Below are 20,969 nucleotides of genomic sequence, written 5' to 3'. Positions count from 1 at the left end.
GCCTGTGTGTGTTTGGGGAGTTGGGAGAGGGTTTCCAGTAGACACTGAATAGTGGTCACTGTCCTCGCCCTGTAGCCCCAAGGCAAGGCGCCCATGCAGCAGTGGGGCTTGTCTGCCTCTCCCCTGCTCTGGGTCTGTTCCTTATAGCCCCTGACATTGATGGCAGCTTCAAGTTATCCTTCCATGTTCCACGAGAAGTCCAAGCAGTTGTGGTGATGACCATGTTCCTGCAGGGTCTGGAAGCTGTCCAAGGGCCAAGTGGCAGTGGAAAAGTGCTCAGAACTGGTCTGCTGACTCTCACCTGTCATCTGCTAGCCACTGCCTGGCCTACCTGCCTGCAATGGCTTGTCTCAGTTCACTTACATCTCCTGAAGAGGCACACAAATACTGTACACTGGACAGTTCTTTCCCTGGACAGGCACACAACTACTGTACACACACACACACATGCACGCACCCCTCTCTCTGAGCCTGGACAGTTGTACACACACGCATCCCTTTCTCTGGCATGGACAGCTGTACACACACACACACCCTCTGACTCTGGACAGCTGTAACACACACACACACACCTCTCTCTCTGGCATGGACAGTTGTACACACACCTCTCTGTGGTATGGACAGTTGTACACACACACACACCTCTCTGGCATGGACAGCTGTACACACACACCTCTCTCTCTGGCATGGACAGTTGTACACACACACCTCTCTGTGGTATGGACAGTTGTACACACATACACCTCTCTGGCATGGATAGCTGTACACACATATACCTCTCTAGCATGGACAGCTGTACACACACACACCTCTCTCTCTGGCATGGACAGTTGTACACACACACCTCTCTCTCTCTGGCATGGACAGCTGTACACACACACCTCTGGCATGGAGAGCTGTACACACACACTTCTCTCTCTGGTATGGACAGTTGTACACACACACACCTCTCTGGCATGGACAGCTGTACACACACACACAATTCTCAGGCATGGAGAGCTGTACACACACACCTCTCTCTCTGGTATGGACAGTTGTACACACACACACCTCTCTGGCATGGACAGCTGTACACACACACACAATTCTCAGGCATGGAGAGCTGTACACACACACACACTGGCATGGACAGTTGTTCTCTACCTGCCTAAGTGTGCAGTGGCCTCTGACTCTGCTGCTGGCTCCTTCCTGTCTCTCTTCTCCCAGTGCTTCTCGGCCTCAGTTACAGGGTTTATCCCTGTCCCCTCCCTCTTCTCCTGTGGATACCTGTTCCTTAGTTTCTCTCTGGCTAGGTTTTTGATGGCTCTGGACTAGGTCCCCCATCCCCACACTTGGGGAACCATATTTTTTTCCTGAGACAGGGTTTCTCTGTAGCTTTGTAGCCTGTCCTGGAACTAGCTCTGTAGACCAGGCTGGTGTTGAACTCAGAGATCCGCCTGCCTCTGCCTCCCGAGTGCTGGGACTAAAGGTGTTTGCCACCACCGCCAGGCAGGAGAACCAGATACATGAGGAGAGTGAATTTGCATGGTGGAAGAAGTCAGAGCAAGGGGTGGATTTGAGCAGGATGTGTACTCTGGGTTATAACCTAAAGAGACAGGACAGGGGTCACTCTCCCCATCATAGGACTGCCTAGAAAATGGTAACTGACATAACCTAGAGGCATGGCAGCCCAGGTTGGAGAGGGAATCATGGCAGTAGGGTGGGCTAGGCCTTGAGGTCCTAGTTCAAATAATGAGGGTTATACCCCTCAGGCCAAGTCTGAAAAAGGGCTAAGGCTAGGATTTTTCTTAAATCTATTTTGCTGTGTGTGTGTGCGTGTGTGCATGTGTTTAGAGAGAGAGAGAAGAGGGAGGGAAGGAAGGAGAGGAAGAGGAAGAGAGATTTACTGACTCTGGGGCCCTGGCTGTCCTGGAACTTACTCTGTAGACCAGGCTGGCTTCCAACCCAGAGATCAGCCTGCTTTTGCCTCTGAGTGTTGAGATTAAAGGCACAAACCACTATGGCTGGTCAAGGCCAGGATTTTTAGGTCTGAGGGAAAAGGGCTGTGGGCAGAACTGGTGGGTGAGGGAGGAGGGCCAGGATCTTCAAGCCTCAGTGAGTGAAGAGGATCAGAAGTCCTGGTGTCGAGAGGCAGCTGATCCAGGCCTGAGAGGCTAAGGTCCTACCTAGGTCCAGGGAGCAAGGCTTGAGTCCTAATTCTCTAGTATGAGGGAGGAACCTGGAATGAGGAGCCCTGCAACTGAAGAAGGCTAGGGCTCACCCTACAGACTCTCCAGCCACAGAAACTTACCGCTTCAGTTTTGGAGGCTAGAAGACACGGACCAACGACACCAGTATTTGGGAAAATCTCTTCTGTGGTGTTGCCAGCCTGGCTTCAGGTAACCACCAGTACTCCTTGGTTATGTACCCTGCTCTGCGGTTTATTTCCACCCGGCATCCTCTGTGGCCTTCTGCCCTGATACCCACCCTGGCGGGACTTTTTATATGTGTGCAGGTATGCTGGTGGGCACTGGGGGAGGCATGGTCTTATATAACACAGTCTGGCTTTGAACACCTTGATTCTCTTTGCCTTAACCTGCCTCTGCGGACACCCACCTCCCATGCTTGGCCTGAAGGACAGTTTCAAACACTTTGCTGACTTGAATGTTCTACACATCCTCGAGGCTTTGCAGCTTAGTTTGGCCAACATTTCCTTTAGCTCCCATCAGGCAGCACAGCCAACGCTCAGAACCCTGGGCCCATGGTGATAGCTTCTCCATAGCCTCTCCTGCTCCAGTCCCTGGACCACCAAGGACTACACACATCTCTTTACACTCTCAGATCATCCTGACCACTCCACATTAAACACACTACACTCCTGCCTCACATGGTAGCTTCCCAGTCAGGCCTGCATAACCTGTTCTTGCCGCACACAGCCACACCAGCACACGCCAGTCACGTTTGCTAGGCACTGACCCTGTGGTAGGGACCCTACTGCTGCTGTTTTCCTATGCCCACATGTCCTTGTCACCTTAATTTGTGAGAGTACACCATCCAACTCAAACCCACCCCTTTCCAAACTCTACCAGTCTGTGCCACGCAAATCTGGTCCCAAAACCCACACAGTGCTTCTCTTCTGCCAGTCACCATTCCCTGGCAAGTCCTGGGTTCAACCCATGGAGGCAGACACCATGGGTGAAAGGGTGGCTAAGAACTGAGTCATTGCTCAGTGCTTTCCTGGCCCTTTGGGTGATGCTAGAAATCCCATTTTATTTGGGACTCTTCATTTCACACCAGCTCCTGGGGAGGAAGTAGTTCATGCCTCCTTGCCAAAGTTTAGGTAAACTCCGGAAAACTTTCCATACCTAGGAGACAGGACTACCTTTGTCTACTGACATACAGCCCGAGCCATAAAGCCCACCTAGACTGTAATCTGGGCACTCGTACTTTACCAGTGCTGTTGGGGTGGGCAGCCAAAGGTGCCTGTAGCCAAGGGAAGGAAAGACAAAGAAACCCCCAACAGGGGTTTGCAGATCCAATACATACCTTCCAGAATCTCAATCCCCAGAGGCTACAGGGTAGCATCTTTCCTTCCCAGTCAGGCCATCATGGTAAAGCATGCTGGGAAGTGGTGATTCCTCTAGAAATACCACTTCAGGTCTGGCTCGGTAGCTAGCAGTCTATAAGGCCAGCATTAGGAGGATGAGGTAGGATTCAGTTTAAGCTCATCACGGGTCAGGAAAACACAAACAACAAGATTCTTGGTTCCAAAGGTGGGCAGTAGGCACTGGGCCTTTGTTCTCCAGCAGCAGCACAGAGGACAGGACCAGTTGGGGACTCAGCATTCCTACTTCCGCTAAGACTCCTCCCATGAGTCAGGACATGTGCCTAGGCCTTCCAACAAAACAACTGCCTCTATAGGAGGCTGACTCTGCCACCTCCAAGGCCATCCCATGCCTCTCTTGGTACCACTGTGCCCTCAATGGACAGCACAACCAGTTCCTAGTGTCCAACACAGGGCCTTCCCTGGCCGTCTTCCCTCCTGAGCCAGGCCTTTGCTGTTCTAGTGCTAGTCTGCCAATGATCACAGGCCCCACAAGAACATGGTGGTCTGGCCCATGGGCAGAGCACATTTCAAGAGTATGCTATACCTGATACCATCCCTAGACTCTAAATCCTTCCTTCGCTCAGCAGCTGAAGGGGCAGAGGGACTTGTCTGGGAAGCACCTGCCCTGCACCCTGTATCCTCTAGGGTCCTGGAAAATAGCAATTAGATGGGTTCTCAGTTCTCCCAAACCCAAGAAATGAGGGCGTTGGCAGGCGCAAGGGGTTAAATAATTAATAAGATTACCAACATGTTAATTACAAATAAGGAGCCAGGAGCTAGAGGCGGTGATTTTCCAAATGGGGAACCAGGATCCACAGCCCCAGGGCCCAGGGGTCCTGCCACCCAGGCGGGGCAGCTCCAAAATAAATAATGGAGTTAGGGACAGGGGTCAGGGTTGTTCCTGCTTCTTTTTCACAGAAATCCGCTTCTTTCTTGCTGCCAGCATCTCATAAAAGGGGTCCACGCTTACAGCAGCCCTGCAAAAAAGGGTCTGATGAGGACCAAGGGCCTGAGCCCAGGCCCAACCCTCCCTGCTCAGATCGCAGGCCTGTGAGGCTCACTGGATGGACTTGATCCACTCCTCTTTCTCCTCCTGTGTGGGTGCAGAGATTCGGTATACCATGTGGTTTCCCTCTACTACCCGACCATCAGCCTCGGTTTTGCAGGCTTTGATGAGCTGGCCCTTATTGTTGGGGATGTAAAGCTCAAAGCAGTTCTAGGATACAGAGGAGAGGTCAGGTCAGAAAAGCCCTGGGCCAGGCAGGGAGGTGTAGGTTTAAGGGCACCTCATGAATCTTACCGGCTTCCGAGGATCATCCACCTCCCGGATGCTCAGGTTCTCTAGGGGGATAATCCCTCGGGGCTCCTTGTCCTAGGCGGCAAAGTCAGAGTTCAGGTTCCATGGGTCCCCCCACTGCCTCCCTCAGAGTGTGGGCTGAGTGCCCTGCCCCCCCAGAATCTTGGCTCATCTGCAAGCTCCACCCTCACCGTAGTGTACTCAAAGTAGTAGAGGCAGTTGTCTGTAAGGATGAACCAGCGCCGCTTCCAAGTCTTCACCCGGCCCCCTGCAAGGGAAGGGGTGGGAGGGGCCGGGCTCAGCGGGGAACCGCTGGGGGTGGGGCAGAGTGGGGAAAGGTAGGGCTCTTAGGTCTAGGACAGAGGCAGTGAGGGAAAAGACAGGCAGGCAAGGACAGGCTGCTGGGGCCCCAGGAGTGGCACCCCTGCTTGGGCCACAGGTTTTGGCTATTCTATTGGCACAGGCCCAAGCCCCTCCCCCGGGCCAAGGCCAGGGTAGTCCCTCCCTCTCTGTTTGGGGGGCGGGCAAGGACACCAGGTACCTACCTCCTGGGGCAGACAGCAAGAAAGCAGGCAGGACCAGGTGTGGAAGGGAAGGCGGAGGGATGGGGTGCCCCCAAGAATCGCAGCGACAGAAATAGGGGGTCAGGGAAGGGATGCACAGGGGCCAGAGCCACAGCAAGAGAACAGGCAGAGGGGAGGGGGAGAGAGGAAGAAAACCAGTTACATCCACATGGGGAGGAGCCAAAGCTTCCCCTTGCCCACCATGCTCCTGGCCTGGCTTCAACCTTTCCCAGGGGGTGCTCAGCTTGCTAGAATGGTCCTAGAAAACACATTCCCTGAGACTCTCTACCCTGACCAAAGGGTTGGGGTGGTCTTAGCTGTGTGATCTTAAGAAATCCCTGGGCCTTTCTGATTCCAGCCTGGAGACCCACACACATCTGCCTGCAACGAGATGGCTACTGTGGCCTCTGGATGAACAGCGCTTCTGTCAGCCATGATGGTCAGTAAGTGGCGGGGCACCTTTGCACCTCAGTTTCTTCACATGAGAAACGGAGGGCACTACTGGCAGAGTTCAGAGCCCCAACTTGAGGGAAACTGCCTTCCTGCTCATTCCCTCTAAGGCTCAGGGAGACAGTGCGCTGAGGAGGCTGATCATCAGTGACCCTACTGACCTCCCTGCACCCTACCAAGGGGGCCAGGGTCAGGGTGATGCCAGGGTGTGCACTGGCTGTGAAGATGCAATGCCCTGCTCCAAGTGCCCAATCCAAACCAGGACTTCAGACCTGGATGGTGCCAACTCACTGCTCGCCAGAGCCCAAGGAGAGTGAGGCCTAACTCTAACCGCACCCTCACTCTGCAGGGAGTGCCCAACTGTGGCACTGTGGCCCTCACACTGTCTCTGAGCAGTGACTATGCAAGCCTTTCCTCTATCCTTCCAGTACAGGCCCAAGAGACAGGTAGCTGTACTACAAGTATCTGGGGAGCTGTAATGGTAACTAATGGCTGACCTGTACCCAGATCCTGCCTGCAGTAGCCTAGGGTCCTTAGGGTTCACACAGTACCCACTGAGTGTTGAGAACAACTCTCTGGCCTTGGCTGGCTAAGGAGCTGGTTTAAGGCATGGTGCCACAGGACACATCATCTGTATCACGACCACAACTGTTGCACTGCTCCCTCTCCAGCCAGGCCAGAGGGCCCAGTCACCCTGTCTCTGCTGGCTCTCCTTGGGACGACTGATGCTCAGCTGGCTGACAATGAGCCCAGGTCTAGGGCAGACAATCTGTTCAACATGTGACCTGCCCCGGAGAGCTAACAGCCCGGTCCATCAAGCTCTGGCATATGACCACGTGGGGGCCAGGAACACTTTATACAGGCTGGGAAATATACAGCCTGCTCTTGCTCTCAGCTCTCTTTACAGGTGTGGAAACTTGACGCTCCCAGAGGTGCAAAAACAGGGTGCTCAGTCCTGATCCAGGCCACCAGGGCTCCCTGCAGGGTTGCCAACAGGCTCAGGGAGGGACGTACCCAGCTTTAGGAGCCAGCCCTCACGGTCTGGGTTGAAGAAGGTGTGCGTGAGATCATTCCCATCATCCTCAGGGATCTTGAAGGGTTCATTTCGGATGCTGTCGTAGAGGTTCTGAGGGGCAAAGAACAGGTTAGAAACTCCAGGCACTGAGACTTCCCCAGCGACAGAGAAATCATCCATGGGAGAAAAGCATCAACGTGGGTAGAAAGGGAAACAGAGACGGGTAGAGTGAAGAAAAAAAGATGAAGGGGTAATGGTGGGAAAGTCTGCTGAGTTCTCAGAGATGACAGAAGACAGAAAATAACCAGACCAGAAAACTGGGAGCAGAAGAGACACATGCGAGGCAGCTCAGGCACCAGCAGACCCTGGAGCACAGGGTGGAAGGCTGGAAGATGGCTGGGGCTGGGAACAGTACTCACCCTGAGCAGGTCCTCAGGCAGATCTCCACCCTCGTTGATGCCCCGGTTCATGGCCACAAAGCGCTCCAGGCCTGGCTTGTCCCTCACATTGGGATTGTGAAGGCTGGTGTTCAGCATGATCACAGCAAAGGACAACACATAGCAGGTGTCTGCAACAATAGAGTAAGGTAGCTGGTGATGACCCAGAACCTTCCCAAAACCTTTGCCCCGTCCCCTCAAACTCTGGGAACCTAGATCCTGGCCTCTTCCTTCAAACCCAGTCCAGATTCCAGCACTCCTCCCTCATACAGGTCTATGCCCGGCCCTCTGGTCCTACCTGTAGACTGGAAGACCCCAGGGTTACACAAGCAGTATCGCTGGGCAAAGGCCTCCATCATCCGGTCAATTTTCTGAGCCTCTCCAGGGAGGCGAAAGCTCCACAGGAATTGCCTGGTTAGGGGAGGGTGGGACAGGCACAGGTTTCAGGGCTGTTAAACACTCTACTTCTTAGTCCCTGTTAGAAGTGGACAGGTTATTACCCAACCCCTGCCCAGTGTGGTGACGCACACCTTTAATCCCAGCACCCAGCAGGGGGAGGCAGACGGATCTCTGTAAATTCAGGGCCAGCCTGGTGTACATAGAGTTCCAGGTTAATCAGGGTTACACGGTGAAATGCTGTTTCAACTCCAACCCTAAAACAATTAGTCAGAACCAAATTTCTCACCCCAGCTGTTTGAGTTTGTAGGCATGTAATCTAATCAGAGCAGCAGGTTCTGGCCATGGACTCTGGAGTGTCTACAGAGGAAAGTCTTTTCTCCACCCCCAAGTTTGCTAACTGGACTGTGCTTTTGCTGCCAGGTAGGAGGCTCCACTGAGCACACCAAGAGAAAGGTGTGCTGAAGGAGGCCCCACCTGGACTTGTCCTATTAGAGACAATCATTTCCGGAGTGTTCCTTGTCTCTGTTGGAGTGGTTTGTCCCTAACAACTGAGAAAGCCCTGGCACGTGCATCTCTGTCCCATTCTCACCGCAGGGCCTGCACCAGATTGAGGTCGGTGAACTCATGCAAATCCACAAAAGCATGGAGCACGGACAGGTTTAGCTCTTCCCTGGAAGGAGAGAGGGTCCTATCAGGAGGCGCAACAGAAGCTATAGTAGTATCAATCTCGTTTACTGTGCCGCCCTCACGGCAGCTGGACCTCTCACTCGGCTCCATCCATAGGCTGGGTCCTGAGTAGGACACCTTGTTCTTGCAGCTTGTCAATCTTAGAGCACACAGACTACCTGATGGCATCTCTTTTCTCTGTTCCCCAGATGCTTTTATCTCAAGAACTGACCTTTACCTGAGAACTCACAGACCGTTCCTAGTTCCTATGCACTCACACGTCCACAGGTCGTCTCCATCATATACCTGCAGCTCTGACCCATGATCAAAACTTCAGGATGACACTCTCAGATGCTAGCTTGTGTGTACATGGTAAAGGGACTGTCACTCAGCCATCAACAGTGCCCCCAGATACAAGCAGAGCCCTTACTCATGGGATGACCACAGGTACCCAATCCTATAGTCTCCAGCCCCCCACTGCATGACTCAGGTGGAAGCCCCAAGCCTGCTCCCTACACAAGCCACTAACGAGGCTGGGGTACCGCGCAGGTGGGAACTTACCTTTCCCCCAGGTAATCCCCGATGGCTGTCTTGTTCAGCCCCTCGCCCTTGTACAGGAAGCGGGCAATTTCCTCGGGTGTGTTTTGCAGAAGTTCATGCTCCACCAAGAACTGGATCCCCTGGAGGAAGGGGCCCAGATTTGTGCCGAGGCAGAGGGTGCTGCGCCCCATAAACTTCAAAACCCAAGTCTCTCCACCGTAACAGAGCATGTCAGCTTCACACTCAGCTTCTTACAGCTCCCCACGAATCATCCCTAACCCATGCCCTCAGCCTCTGCTTAAATGATTCCAGCACGTACAAATGGGTCCGGCAGGAACAGGTCTGAAGAATAATTGAATATGTTACCCACTACAATGAAAAGTGAGCGCAGATACCTGTCCATGAACTGTAAACATGCACCCCCTCCCTTACTGCCGTATCTCACCCTGAACTGTACACTTGGAGGTAGGGGGAATCCCTGAGAGTATGACAGGGGCTTAGGATTCCCAGAGATCAGGACTCTGTTGCCTAGAGGAAACTACTATCTCAACACTTCTAGAACCTAGGATGTCAAAACCATGCCTAAATTTCTGCTCAGCTAACCTTCTTGGGGTCCATGTTGAATTTCTTCCTGCCCATTGCCATCTTCCGGTTCCGCTGCAAGGTCTTACTGCAAAAGCAGGGTGGGCAGCAGCCAAGGTCAATGCCTGAGCACCCAGGGCCCTGGCCAAGCCTTGTGCGCCATGAGCTCCCCACGGCCCTCACCTGCCCTCGTTGGCCTCCAGCCCCTCCACCTCGCTCATGGCTTCGCTCAGCTCCTCTCGCAGGCGCTGGATCTCCACCAGCAGCTCCTGCTTGCGCCGGCGGATGTTCTCCAGCTCCATGCGCTCCTCTGGAGTCAAGTCTGGGGGCTCTAGGGGTCAGGATCAGGAAATGAGTTCTGGGGGCCAAGGACTGCTGCATCCTGGATTCCTGTACTCAAGAGGAATGGCTACTAGAAACCTTAGGGGAGAAGTAAGACTCTGACCCCTTAGTCTGGGGCAGAAGTGCCTGGGAACCTCATCTCTTAACAGGTCTGGGGGATGAATTTCTGGGCCCAGTACTTGGAAGGATGTGGAGCCCTGGCTTCATCATGGAAGTGGGGACCTAGATCTTGGGTATGATTTGGAAAGAAACCAAGGCCTGGGCTCCTGGACCTATCACCGCAGTTGGGAACTTGTGGGTCTGAATTTCGGATGTCCTGGCTCCTTGGTTCCATTACGGTAGAATGGGAGGCTTGGATACTGAAAACATTTGGAAGGACACAGGGCCTTGGGCCCATAGCTCCATCATCTCGGGGGATCTAGGGTCCTGGATCCTGGGTGTCTTTCTCGAAAGGGAGCAGGTCCCACCATCACGGCTGATGTCCTGGGGTCCAGGACCCTGGGTGCATTTCTTGGAAAGACACCAAGACTCTGGTTCCTGGCTCCATCACGGTGGGGACCCTGGGTACATTTCTTGTAAGGGGGCCGGATCCCTGGCTCCATCATAGTGGGAGTTGGGGTCCTGGATCCTGGGTGCCTTTCTTGAAAAGGAACCGAGGCTCTGGCTCCTGGTTCCGTGGTCTGAATATTGGGTGCACAGGGAAGACAAACTAAGGCAGCAAGTCCCTGGGTCCGGGACCTCAGCAAGAAAGCCAGGCCGCGGCTCGCGCTGGTGTACGCCCCGCCCCGCCCCGCCCCGCTCTCGCCGCCCCGCCCCGCCCGCCGCCGCCGGAAGAGGGCTCGGCCCAAACAAAGCCCCGGAATCCCCGGCTCTCGGCCGGGCCGGAAGCCGGTTCCGCGCGCAGAAAAGCGCCTCGCGACCGCTCGCCGGTCCTGGGCTGAGCTTGGGAGCCACTCCGCCCGTCCGCCTCGCCCGGCCTACCGTAGACACCGTCCTCCATGGCGGCTAGGAAGGCCCGCGGGGAGTCCGGGGCGGTTCCGCCAGCTGGGCCTGCGTCCGCGTCGGCCCGCGGGCTCGAGTGAGCCCGCTCAAACGCCCCAGGAGCCACCGCCGCCTCCTCAGCGCCCGTCCTCAGCGCCGAAAAGACTCTCCCTTCACGGCCCAACCGCCCGGCCGGTGGGGCCCGCCCCTCGCTTTGATACCACCCAATCCACTACGGGTTTCCCCGACTGCTCCGCCCTCGACGCCACAGTATCATCTCCGGGACCAATAGGCACGCGAGAAACAGTTGCAGGAACGTACAGCTGGCGATAGACTGCTAGAGTGACCAATCAGAGTGCGGACGGAGTGTTTGATCCCGCCTCCGAAACAAAGGAAAATCTTTGGCAGCTTTATTCTCCAATAAGAAAACTCAAAAAGGAGCGATCAGGAGGTGGGGCTTCGTGGAGCAGGGAGGATTGCGCCTGCGTAAGAGCCCGACTAGGCTGCGGAACCTCTTTTAGGAATTCGTTGTTAGGGGGCGGGATTTGATTAGCTTTGTTGTCAAGGGCGGGGTCTCAGCCTAGAGTTGCTTCCTGGAGCCACACCTCCTGCGCCCTCCACGCTAGCTTTTGACCGCGGCGGTTGCCGAGCAACTGGGAGCCGCACAGGCCTGTCTTTTGCCTCCTTTCTCAGGGTACTTCTTTCTTCAGGCAGTTGCTATCTCTGAACCCTTTCCGTACCACCTCATGTGACTTTCCTACACTCAATATCCCAGAGTCAAAGGATGGTAAACTGAAGGCGTTATCTCTTCCAAATGTATTGGGAACGATGCATACACTGGCTCTACCCTCCCAGCGCTGTCTTTAGGCTCTTCCTCTCTCCTAAACTCTTAGCTTCCTCCTCCTCCTCAAATTCTGCCTTCCCCAGGCATTGTCCCAAAACAACACCCCCCCCACACACAATCGTCCACCTGCTCTGACTTTCTCTTGGCAGCTCTCCAGGTCCCTGTACCCTGTACTTAAGGTCCTCCTTCTACCCAACCTTTTCTGTCCCCACACTCCTGCCCTTCTTAACTCCCCCATCCTCCTCCTTTTTGCTGTGCAGTGAGGGAGCTGTCTGTGATGGGGACTCAGGCATATTTGTAAATCAAAGGCCCATGATGGGGCTAGAGGGACTTCCAGGTCTCGTCCTCATCCGTGTCCCTGGGCTGCCCAGGTGAGGACGGATTCAGGGCCAGGACTTGGTTAAGCCTTTGGATTAGTCATGGAGTTTCTTAATCCCCTCTCTGACCTTTATGAGTGGCCCGACCCATGCCCTCCCTTGCAGAGCTCTGGCTGTGCAGCCCTCTCCCACCCTCTCCTTCCCAATAGAACCACATGCCCCTGTCTCTTCAGCCCAACTTAGCCTCTTTCTCCACCATGGCCTTCATCATCCTTAGTCCCTGCCCTGGACCTGGAGGGGGGAGTTGCGAGCTAATTAATCCTGTCCGGTTATTACCTGGGGATTCTGAAGGATAAAGCATGATGCGAGCCAGAAGAGGGCATGGGTGGATTCAGCGCAGGCAAGCTGGTGCCAGTACTGGCTCTCAGTCGGGAACACGGGTGAGGACACCTCCTTCTGGCAGTTCCCCTGAGGCTGGCCACCAGCCTGCTGGGCACTTAGGTGACTGCACTGTGGGAAGGCCAAGAACAAGAACAAAAATTCCAGAAACACAGGCACCCTGTTGGTGCTCTTGGGCCTTTAAGACAGTAACAGGGTTACCCTAAGAGCCCCACTTTTCTCACAGTGAACATAACCCTGGAGATAACAGCTGCCTCTTCTATCCCAAGACCCTGATCTGAAGCAGGGAGGTGGTGCCATTGACCCTTGTGATAGCCCATGCATCTCGTTGGTCCTATAATTTACATACAATATGGAACCAGTCATCAAGTCAGCATCCCCTCCCAACTACCCGGAAGGCTGTGTGTTTCAGCATGAGGGTGGGGACAAATGTCCTAGCCTCCATAGTGAAGGGCCATCCTGCTTGGGAAAGCTCTAGTGGTCGTTGTTCCAGGAAAGACTGAAGCCACACAAGGCAAGGTTTGCCAGGAGTCACTTGGAGCTGCTGGGACTTAAAGTCTTCCCAGATCTCTGCAAAGGGCTCCAAGTGGCTTGAGCCTGTTCACATCTTACTGCAGGAATGAACGGAAAAGATAGAGATCTGTGTTTATATATAATACACATATGGATATCTTTGAGAAATAGACACACATCACTAGGTGTAGTATTCCAGAATATTTTAGGCTCCCCAGCCTCAGCCTCCCCCTTCCGTTGGCCCCTAGCCCTGGGATCTTCTAGGCTCTTGCTTGCCAGCCCTGCCCAGAAAAGTGTCTGCCTCCCAGGACTACCAGGCTGTCCATCTGAAGGTGACTAGAACTTTGGGGAAGGACAGCTCTGGGTCCCTGGAGCTCTGATTCCTGTTGGCGTTATAAAACCACACAGGAAGTCACCCATGGTCATGGAGCTCCCTAACCCTCTGGGCAAAGTGGAACAGCAAAGCACAGGCGTCTACTGGGCCAAAGAATCCTGACTCCTTTGGATGCTCTAAGAATGGCACTTCAAACAAAAGCAGATTTACCCTGTGGACACGGAGAAGCCAGACTCACTCCCTTAGCTGGACTCTAAAGAGCCGGTATGCTAGAGTTCTCCGGCGTCAGGAGCCTCACGTCATCTCAGTCCTACCGATTCTCTGTGTCTTGTGGTTTCTGGAGTGGATCCCCTCTCTAGCCAGCCTGTTCTAGAATCCCCCGTGTCAACCTAGACTCAGAGGATCTCAACTCTTGGGCTTTTCTTCACATAGAGTCCGGGCACCAGTCTGTCTTTGGCCAATCATGATAGTCCCGAATCCTTGGAGTACTCTGCCCACTTCCTCCTGAGGGTAGCAAAGCCGTCGTCACTTGACTCTGCTTCTTGATCTGTGTAAATTGACATCTTCTTCTCTGAAGCCGTGTGTCTCACTGAAATCTGACCAGAATCCAGCCTTTATGCCTTGCCTCTTGGATCCCTCGGCTCTTGTGAGATGCAGGAATCCAGCTCCTAAAGGGGTCTTGAGAGTGAGAATGGAGCAGAGAAATGAAGGTCTGGTATTGTGGTAGACAACCTCATGGATAATGGTTGTCCCAGCAGGCCACTGGTCCTTGGAAACCCCCTCCTCCCAATGGAGTGTCAGTCATCTTTGGGAAGGGGAGCCACATGGGGAAGTGGACCTCAGCTGTGTCATGGAGGCAGGGTTAGTGTCAGGGTTGGTGTAAGAGCTTGGGGACTGTCAGCCCGATTTGGGGTCTCTGCTGAAGTCCCCTCCTTAGCATCCTCGTCTTCCTCTTCTTCCTGGCAGCAGCTCAGAGCAAGTTCATTCTCATAACAAAATGCAGCGAGGGAGCCAGGAAAACTTGACTTAGGGCTATGGGAAGCCTGCTCTGCCCGTTCATCCAGCTCCTTGGCACTGCAGACTGGTGTCCCTGGGACCTCGTATGTTCGATGGAAGTGGCGATAGTCAACCTCATACTGGGAGCCACGCTGGAAGAGGACTGGTTCGAAGCGATGGCCCCAGAGCAGCTCACCTGGGAGGTAAGATGAGCGGCACTGTGTCGTCATAGCTGTGGCCTCAACCATACCTTCGAGGATGACCACCAGCTCAAAGTCAGCCCGGGCCAGCTCTGCCCGCCCCAGCTCATACAGTGGACTTGCCGAGTCAATCTCGTGCACAATGGTGATGGGGGATACGAGGAAGATGCGGTCGGTGCCTCCGTCAAAACCAACATCCACATCCTGGTGGTCCAGTGGAATGTACTCACCCTCCGGGGTCACACGGGGCTGTGCAGAAGCAAAAGAACAGAGCCAGAGAGGTGAACACAGGCTACAGCAAGAGAGGAATACAAATACAAAGAAAGAAGAAAGAGTGAGGTGAGATATTGGAGAAAATGGACCCAGAGACTGAGAGGGAGACCCTCAAAGATAAGGGGACAGACAGACACCTTCCGCGGGGGATGAGAAACCCAGGAACAAGGGGAAGACAGTGAGATAGAAACCTGGGGACAGAGAGGGAGAGAGAGAGAGAGAGAGAGAGAGAGAAAGGAACCCAGAGAGAGGGACAAGGGCGACAGATCTGGCTCCAACAGGAATGACCCCACCACTGTTTCAGGTAGCTGTGCCTCTCCAACCCATTGAGTATAGGTATGAGCCCAGTGAGAAGTGTGTGTTATACTAGATGCTGGTGGTTTTGTCTCCTACCTACTGCTCTATGTGTCTCCCGAGTGGTGTCGCTACCCACCCCACAGACCTCTGAAAGAAGTGTCCCCCTGGGTCCACTGTTCTCTGTACCCCAGAGGCTTCTGGAAGCTGAACTTCCCACAGTCACCCACTCCCTCCTCTGGCCGCAATTGCAGCCTCCACTTGGCCAGTGCTGACTGCAGCTCAGCGGTTTGTTGGGAGCCCAGATGCTTGAGCAATGTGGCCCCCAAGTCTAGGAGTGTCAAGGCTCCTACAGCAGGGCTTGGAGGAGGCTGCTACCCCGGCGCAGTGGGAATGGCTTCAGTGGGCTGCTTCCCAGCCTTGGTGCTGTGCTCACTGGGTAGGGGAGCCTGGGATTCAAGTCCTGAGCTGCTCTGTTTTCCTTTCTCCTGGTAACTGTGCCCTACATAGTAGCAAGGCCTCAGTCTTCACCACCCTCTAAACCCATCTCAGGCAGCTGTCCAGGACTTTCCCGCTGCTGGGAGCTACCGGAAGCACTTGAGGACAGGTGTGGTTGCCCATGTCTGTAGCCCGTAGCTCCTGTCGGGCAGTCTCCAGGCCAAGACGCTCTTAGGTGTTCTACTGTCTCAAGCTCAGGTTCCCAGGAACTTTCCTCCTGGTCTACCTCTATCCTGCAGGTAGCCCATGGCTCTGCTATTTAAGGTGCTGGAGACACACCTCCCAGATTCCTACACCCTGTCCTCCCCTAAAAACGTGCGCATGCCCACGCACCCCACATCTGCAGCTGGGTCCCACCCGTGCCTCCATCCCCAGGCCCCACAAACCCCCTCACCTGCAGCAGCTGGGCCCGAACGTGAGCCTCCACCAGGTGGCTGCGGCGCAGGTTGCCCACCCGCCACATGAGGCAGAGGCGGCGGTCTCTCAGAGCCACCACTGCGTTTTCGCTGAAGACCAGCGTCTCGTTGCGTTTCTTGGGCTTGGCCATCTTGGCCATGACTGCGCCCACGACGAAGGCGTCGAGCACACAGCCTGCGATGCACTGTAGCACCACGGCGGCCACAGCAGCTGGACACTCCTCGGTAACGCTGCGCACACCATAGCCTATGGACGTCTGCGTCTCCAGCGCGAAGAGGAAGGCAGCCAGGAAGCTGGCCACCTGTGAGAAACAGGGCGCCGGGGGCGGCGGGGCCGCCAGGTCACCGTGCAGTGAGGCGATGAGCCAGAAGGTCAGGCCGAAGAGCAGCCAGGAGGCGAGGAAGGAACAGGAGAAGAGCAGGCACATCCAGCGCCAGCGCACGTCCACACATGTGGTGAACAGGTCACTCAAGTAGCGCGCGCCCTGGCCACCCAGATTCACGAAGCGCACATTGCAGTGCCCATCTTTTTTGACGAAGCGCCCGCGGCGCCGGCTCCCAGTCACCGGTGCGGGCGCCCACCCATTGTGGCACAGCCCGGCCCCTGCCTCCTCCTCATCGCCAGCTCGGCTGTTTCCTGACTCCAGCGCGCCGCTCAGGCGGCGCAGGGCCCTGGCCAGGCCCATTGGGCGGGGAGACCCCCCTCTACTTGGCCTAGCGGGGGGCGGGCGCCCCAAACCTACAGGAACAAAAGATGGACAGGAACGTCAGGGGTGCCAGGAACTAGAGGACCATCAGGCATGACACTGGGCTGCGCACCCTCATCTACCAAAGGGTGGGCCAGCACTTACGGGATAACTTTTACGAATATGAAACTTGTGTATTGCTAACAACTGAAGCGGAGTGTTTCTTCTAGTCCTCGTAATGCTGTTATGAAGAATGCCAAATTGGTGACTTAGACTGCCGTAAGCCCTGCACATGAACTTACACATTTGTGGTTTGTTTTGTTTTGTAGATAGTACTGCTGTAGAACAATAGGGATACTCCTGAATACTAGGCAGTGCTCTACCACAGATGTCCCTAGCCCCTGACTGGTCGAGGGCTGTCAGTGCTCTGCCACTGAGCCACGGATGTCCCTAGCCCCTGACTGGTAGAGGGCTGTCAGTGCTCTGCCACTGAGCCATGCCCCTAGCACAGAACAGAGTTTTGAGACAACCACATCACTTTATAGATATAACCTTCTTAAGCCCACAGCTACTCAAGCTTTGAATGCTAGCACTTGGTGTTGGCGTCAAGAGAAAAACCAGCCCCAGATGTGGCGTGAGGTGTGCATACTGCTACTCCAGCACTCAGGAGGCTAATGTAAAAGCATGGAGAATTTGAGGCCAGTTTGAGCTATGGAAGGCCCTGACTCAGATAAGGAACAAGGATTCTACCTGGCAGAAAAAAAGAAATGATGGACAAATATCAAACCATATGAAACATTTCTTTGTTGAGGCTGCCTTATGAGCTCAAGAGATCTTTGCACCTCAGTCCCTGGAGTAGGTGGGAACACAGGCTGTGTCAGGCATGGCTGTACCTCAAAAACATTTTAGGTGGGAGGAGCCAATTCCAGTCATAGTTCAGTTTCCTTTGTCTGTATCCTCTGTACGTACCCACTAAGCTCAGGAAACTCAGACTGGAAGCAGTGGCCTCTCTACCGAACATGCAGACCTTTCTACGCATAAGTATTCCCTGAACAACACGGAGAAACTACGTAACATCACACTGCTGTGTACCACAACCTGGAGACGATGTTTGTTTTGGAGACAAAGTTTGCACACAGCCCAGACTGGCCTAGAACCAACCCTCCTGCCTCCACCTCCTGAGTGCAAGAATCACCTGAACCACCACACTGAGCTATAGAGATATCTCTAAACACATGGAACAGTATGTGGGGGTTACCTCCAGCTGAGAAAAGGGGGATTGGAAAAGATGTAGGGTTTCCTTCTAACATCATAAAACTGTCCTAGCTGCACCAGAGTGACAGCAGCTCAGCTGTGCAACACTTGACATCACCGGACAGATGAGGCTGCCGCTCAAAGCAGAGCACATGTGTGCCACGCCTCGGGTCTGGGCTCTCGACCCCAGCACTCTCATATGTTGATGGGTGAATGATGAATTATTTCTAAATGAAGCTACTAACAAGCAGGTTCAACCTTGACCGTCTGATCTCAGTGTCCTTAACAAGGATGGGAACAACTTCCCAGTACAGAGTGCCTTCTGGTCATACAGACTCAGGTCTGCTGCTCATCCCAGAGGAAGGTGGAGTTCTGTGAGTTCCAGCCCATCTACATAGCAAGACCTTGTCAAGAAAAAAAAAAAAAAAAAGATTCAAGGTCTGATTTGGTTTAGACTGTAGCCTAGGACTCCTTTTTCAGACTTTTGATTTGCTCATTTGAGGGATGAAGAGCGATAACCCCAACCTGAAAGGCAGGGCATCTGCAAGTCATCCTGACAAAGAGTTCTGATATTCCTATAGCAGGTGTTTGCTGACCTTCCTGAGCCTCTGCTCAGAGCGGAAAACCAAGGTCAGGGCCTTCAGCCACATCTCCAGCTACTACAGGGCTAGTCTGGTCCAAGTGTTACCCAGCTCAGTCTATGGCTTCGTATACTGTAAGCACACAAGACTAGACTCTATGGAAGCTCATGGGCTTTAGTGGGAAGACCTGAGTATTCCAAGTAAGAAGGCTGTGTGAAGTTTGGCACTTATGGCCCAAGGATGCCTTGCACCTCCTTTCTTGGTCTCCATGGCATCTAGAATAGGTCACTAGGCCCACCTGACAGGTGCAAACCTGAGTGAACGGAGCTGGGCTGAGTCAGCACAGCAGCACCAGATGTCGAAGGTCATTCTCAGGATGGGAGTAGGCTGTCTCCCAAGAGCAGCTTTAGAGCTGGAATGTGGGAAGTAATGAGGAGCACCGTGAGCGGCCTGTGTGGCAGGATCCCTGCTCTGCAGGAGTTCCCCAGAGCTAACCAGGTAGAGAGGGAGGTGGAATCAGCTGGTGCCTCAGCTGACGAGAGAGGTGGCAAGCTTGTGTGCTGAGCCCCAGGGACGGTGGCAACTACCGTGTGGCAGTGGGCCAGGCCAGTGTGTATATGGAGGATCTGCAGCTGCCCAGGGTTCACCTTTGATTGTTCAGGGTATCGGGGCCAAGGGCTTCACCCCATCTCAATCTGGGGCTCCTGTGTTAGGGTGGGAAGCTGGGTTGGGTCCCTGATTCTGCCACTGCCCTGAGGTGTGTCCACTTGTATCCACCTTAGACTGGGAGGGACTTTTACCTTCAGGGAACCATCTGTATCCCACAGAGCCCAGCAGTAGGCTGCTCCCACAAAAGATGGGGGAAGGATACTGACCCACACCCCCCCATCTTCCACCTGACCCACAAGAGCAGCTTAATGTTTCCATATAAAGGAGCCAAAGGGCTTAAGGTACTTCAACTGCATGTCAAAGTCACTATATAATCTAAAGCCAAGAAACCCCGCCCTTCCCATTCACACAAGGTGGCACCCCTACCCCTGCCAAATAATGGGGACAGAGGGTACTGAGGGAGTCCCAAGGAAACCACTGAACAAGCAGGGACAGGAACTCCTGTCCTTTCTGGATCTCCAAGGCAGTCAGACAACCCAACCATACTGGGGTCACTAGGCTCAAAGATGCAAAGTCACGGTAGCCAGCTGGGGGGATAGAGACCTAGAGATAGAGAGATACAGATAAATAGACAGATAGACAGATAGATAGATAGACAGACAGACAGACAGACAGACAGACAGACAGAGACTCGGAGAAACAGGTCAGAAACATGAGCTGGGGGAACAGAGACCCAGAAAGAGAGACAAGAGACCGACTCAGAAAAACAGAAAGCGACAGAGACCTGGAGAAACAGGAGGTCAGAGGCATGAGCTGGGGGGAGAGAGATGCAAACGGGGTGGGGACAGAGATGGACTTGAGAGAGACTGAGAGAGGGAAAGAAACCCAGAAAGAGACAGACACAGAATGACAAGAAACTGACACAAAGAGACCTAAAGAGAGGAACAGAGATCACAGTGGCGTGAGCTGGAGGGACAGAGGCCCAGAGAGAGATGAGACAGAGACAAAGACGGGGGGGGGTGGGGGGGGCAGGTAGACAGAGAGGTCTGTGGACAAGGAGGCTAAGAATTACCAGGGAAATCAGGTTCGTGTCTCATGAGATGGAGATAGATAGGGAGAGTGAGGGGCTGCCTCTCAGAGCGAGAATGCGCTAGTGAGAAATTCATCATCAGTATTGGCCAGAGCTGGAAGCCAAGTACTGGGGGTACCAGAGAGGGGGAACTACTGGCTGGAACATCAGGGAAGGTGTTGGGGGCAGAGGGAGGATGAGATGGGTTGGCTCATGTCTGCACTTACCTGGGGGGGCCGCCCACCCCCATGCCCTGCACTGGGGGTTCCTCTGCCCAGGCTGGAGAGGGGCCTCTGTGGGTGCTAATGTGTTCAGGTCTGTCCTCGGCCCCTGGGGCCTGAGCCGGGGCACTCAACCTCTGAGCTATAGCGGATCAGGGCCTCAACAGAGGGGGGTGGGGGTGGAGCCGGCTCAGCACTGCAGAGGGGGAGCCAGGGAGGCTGGCCAGGCAGGACACTGGGCTGCGGCCCAGGCAGACTGGAGAGGACAGTGCAGATAATGAATGGGTGGGAGGCAGGGAGGGACACTGGGGATCAGGAACATGGAAAACAGAGCCATAGGAAGGGCACAACAGCCTCCTGAACTTAGAAGGAAATACTGAGATAATAATAAAGGGGAGAAAAATGTGGGTTCCCATTTCTTTCCCCAAGGACGATGTCTTAATAAACCGGTGGTCCAGAAAGAGACACCCATTTACTGACTCCAAGCCAGGTCCAAATGGACTGGTTTGGAAAAGGCAGAGTCAAAAAGGAAGAGCCCACACAGGGTGATGAGTCCCATACAGGGACAGGTCCCTGCCTAATCCCCCCCTTCAGCTTTGTCACAGAA

At 54.3% G+C, this 20,969-nt stretch overlaps 2 protein-coding genes across 3 annotated transcripts; both read right to left on the bottom strand.

Annotated features, from left to right (window-relative positions):
• Positions 1-4,302: 4,302 nt before the first annotated feature.
• On the bottom strand, positions 4,303-11,050 carry Cyth2 (cytohesin 2). Its single transcript, XM_050121367.1, has 12 exons — positions 10,859-11,050; positions 9,719-9,866; positions 9,557-9,623; positions 8,975-9,093; positions 8,337-8,417; positions 7,647-7,759; positions 7,331-7,479; positions 6,911-7,022; positions 5,075-5,151; positions 4,887-4,958; positions 4,648-4,802; positions 4,303-4,563 (listed from the first exon to the last, which is right to left on the bottom strand). Exons 1-12 carry the CDS (start codon positions 10,875-10,877, stop codon positions 4,476-4,478), a joined length of 1,200 nt encoding a protein of 399 aa, XP_049977324.1. The 5' UTR covers positions 10,878-11,050; the 3' UTR covers positions 4,303-4,475.
• Positions 11,051-11,217: 167 nt separating this feature from the next.
• Positions 11,218-20,709, bottom strand: Kcnj14 (potassium inwardly rectifying channel subfamily J member 14). 2 transcript variants are annotated; one of them, XM_050121366.1, is made up of 3 exons: positions 20,369-20,709; positions 15,921-16,681; positions 11,218-14,710 (listed from the first exon to the last, which is right to left on the bottom strand). In XM_050121366.1, exons 2-3 carry the CDS (start codon positions 16,626-16,628, stop codon positions 14,114-14,116), a joined length of 1,305 nt encoding a protein of 434 aa, XP_049977323.1. In that variant the 5' UTR covers positions 16,629-16,681; positions 20,369-20,709; the 3' UTR covers positions 11,218-14,113. The 2 variants fall into 2 exon arrangements, with proteins under 2 accessions (XP_049977323.1, XP_049977322.1); XM_050121365.1 differs by lacking the exon at positions 20,369-20,709 and having other exon boundaries at positions 15,921-18,235.
• Between the last annotated feature and the right edge of the window lie 260 nt (positions 20,710-20,969).

Source organism: Alexandromys fortis, unplaced genomic scaffold, assembly GCF_014885135.2.
Source record: "Alexandromys fortis isolate MF-2015 unplaced genomic scaffold, M_Fortis_MF-2015_v1.1 scaffold_161, whole genome shotgun sequence".
NCBI lineage: Eukaryota > Metazoa > Chordata > Mammalia > Rodentia > Cricetidae > Alexandromys > Alexandromys fortis.
This window is presented reverse-complemented; position numbering and strand designations above follow the sequence as displayed.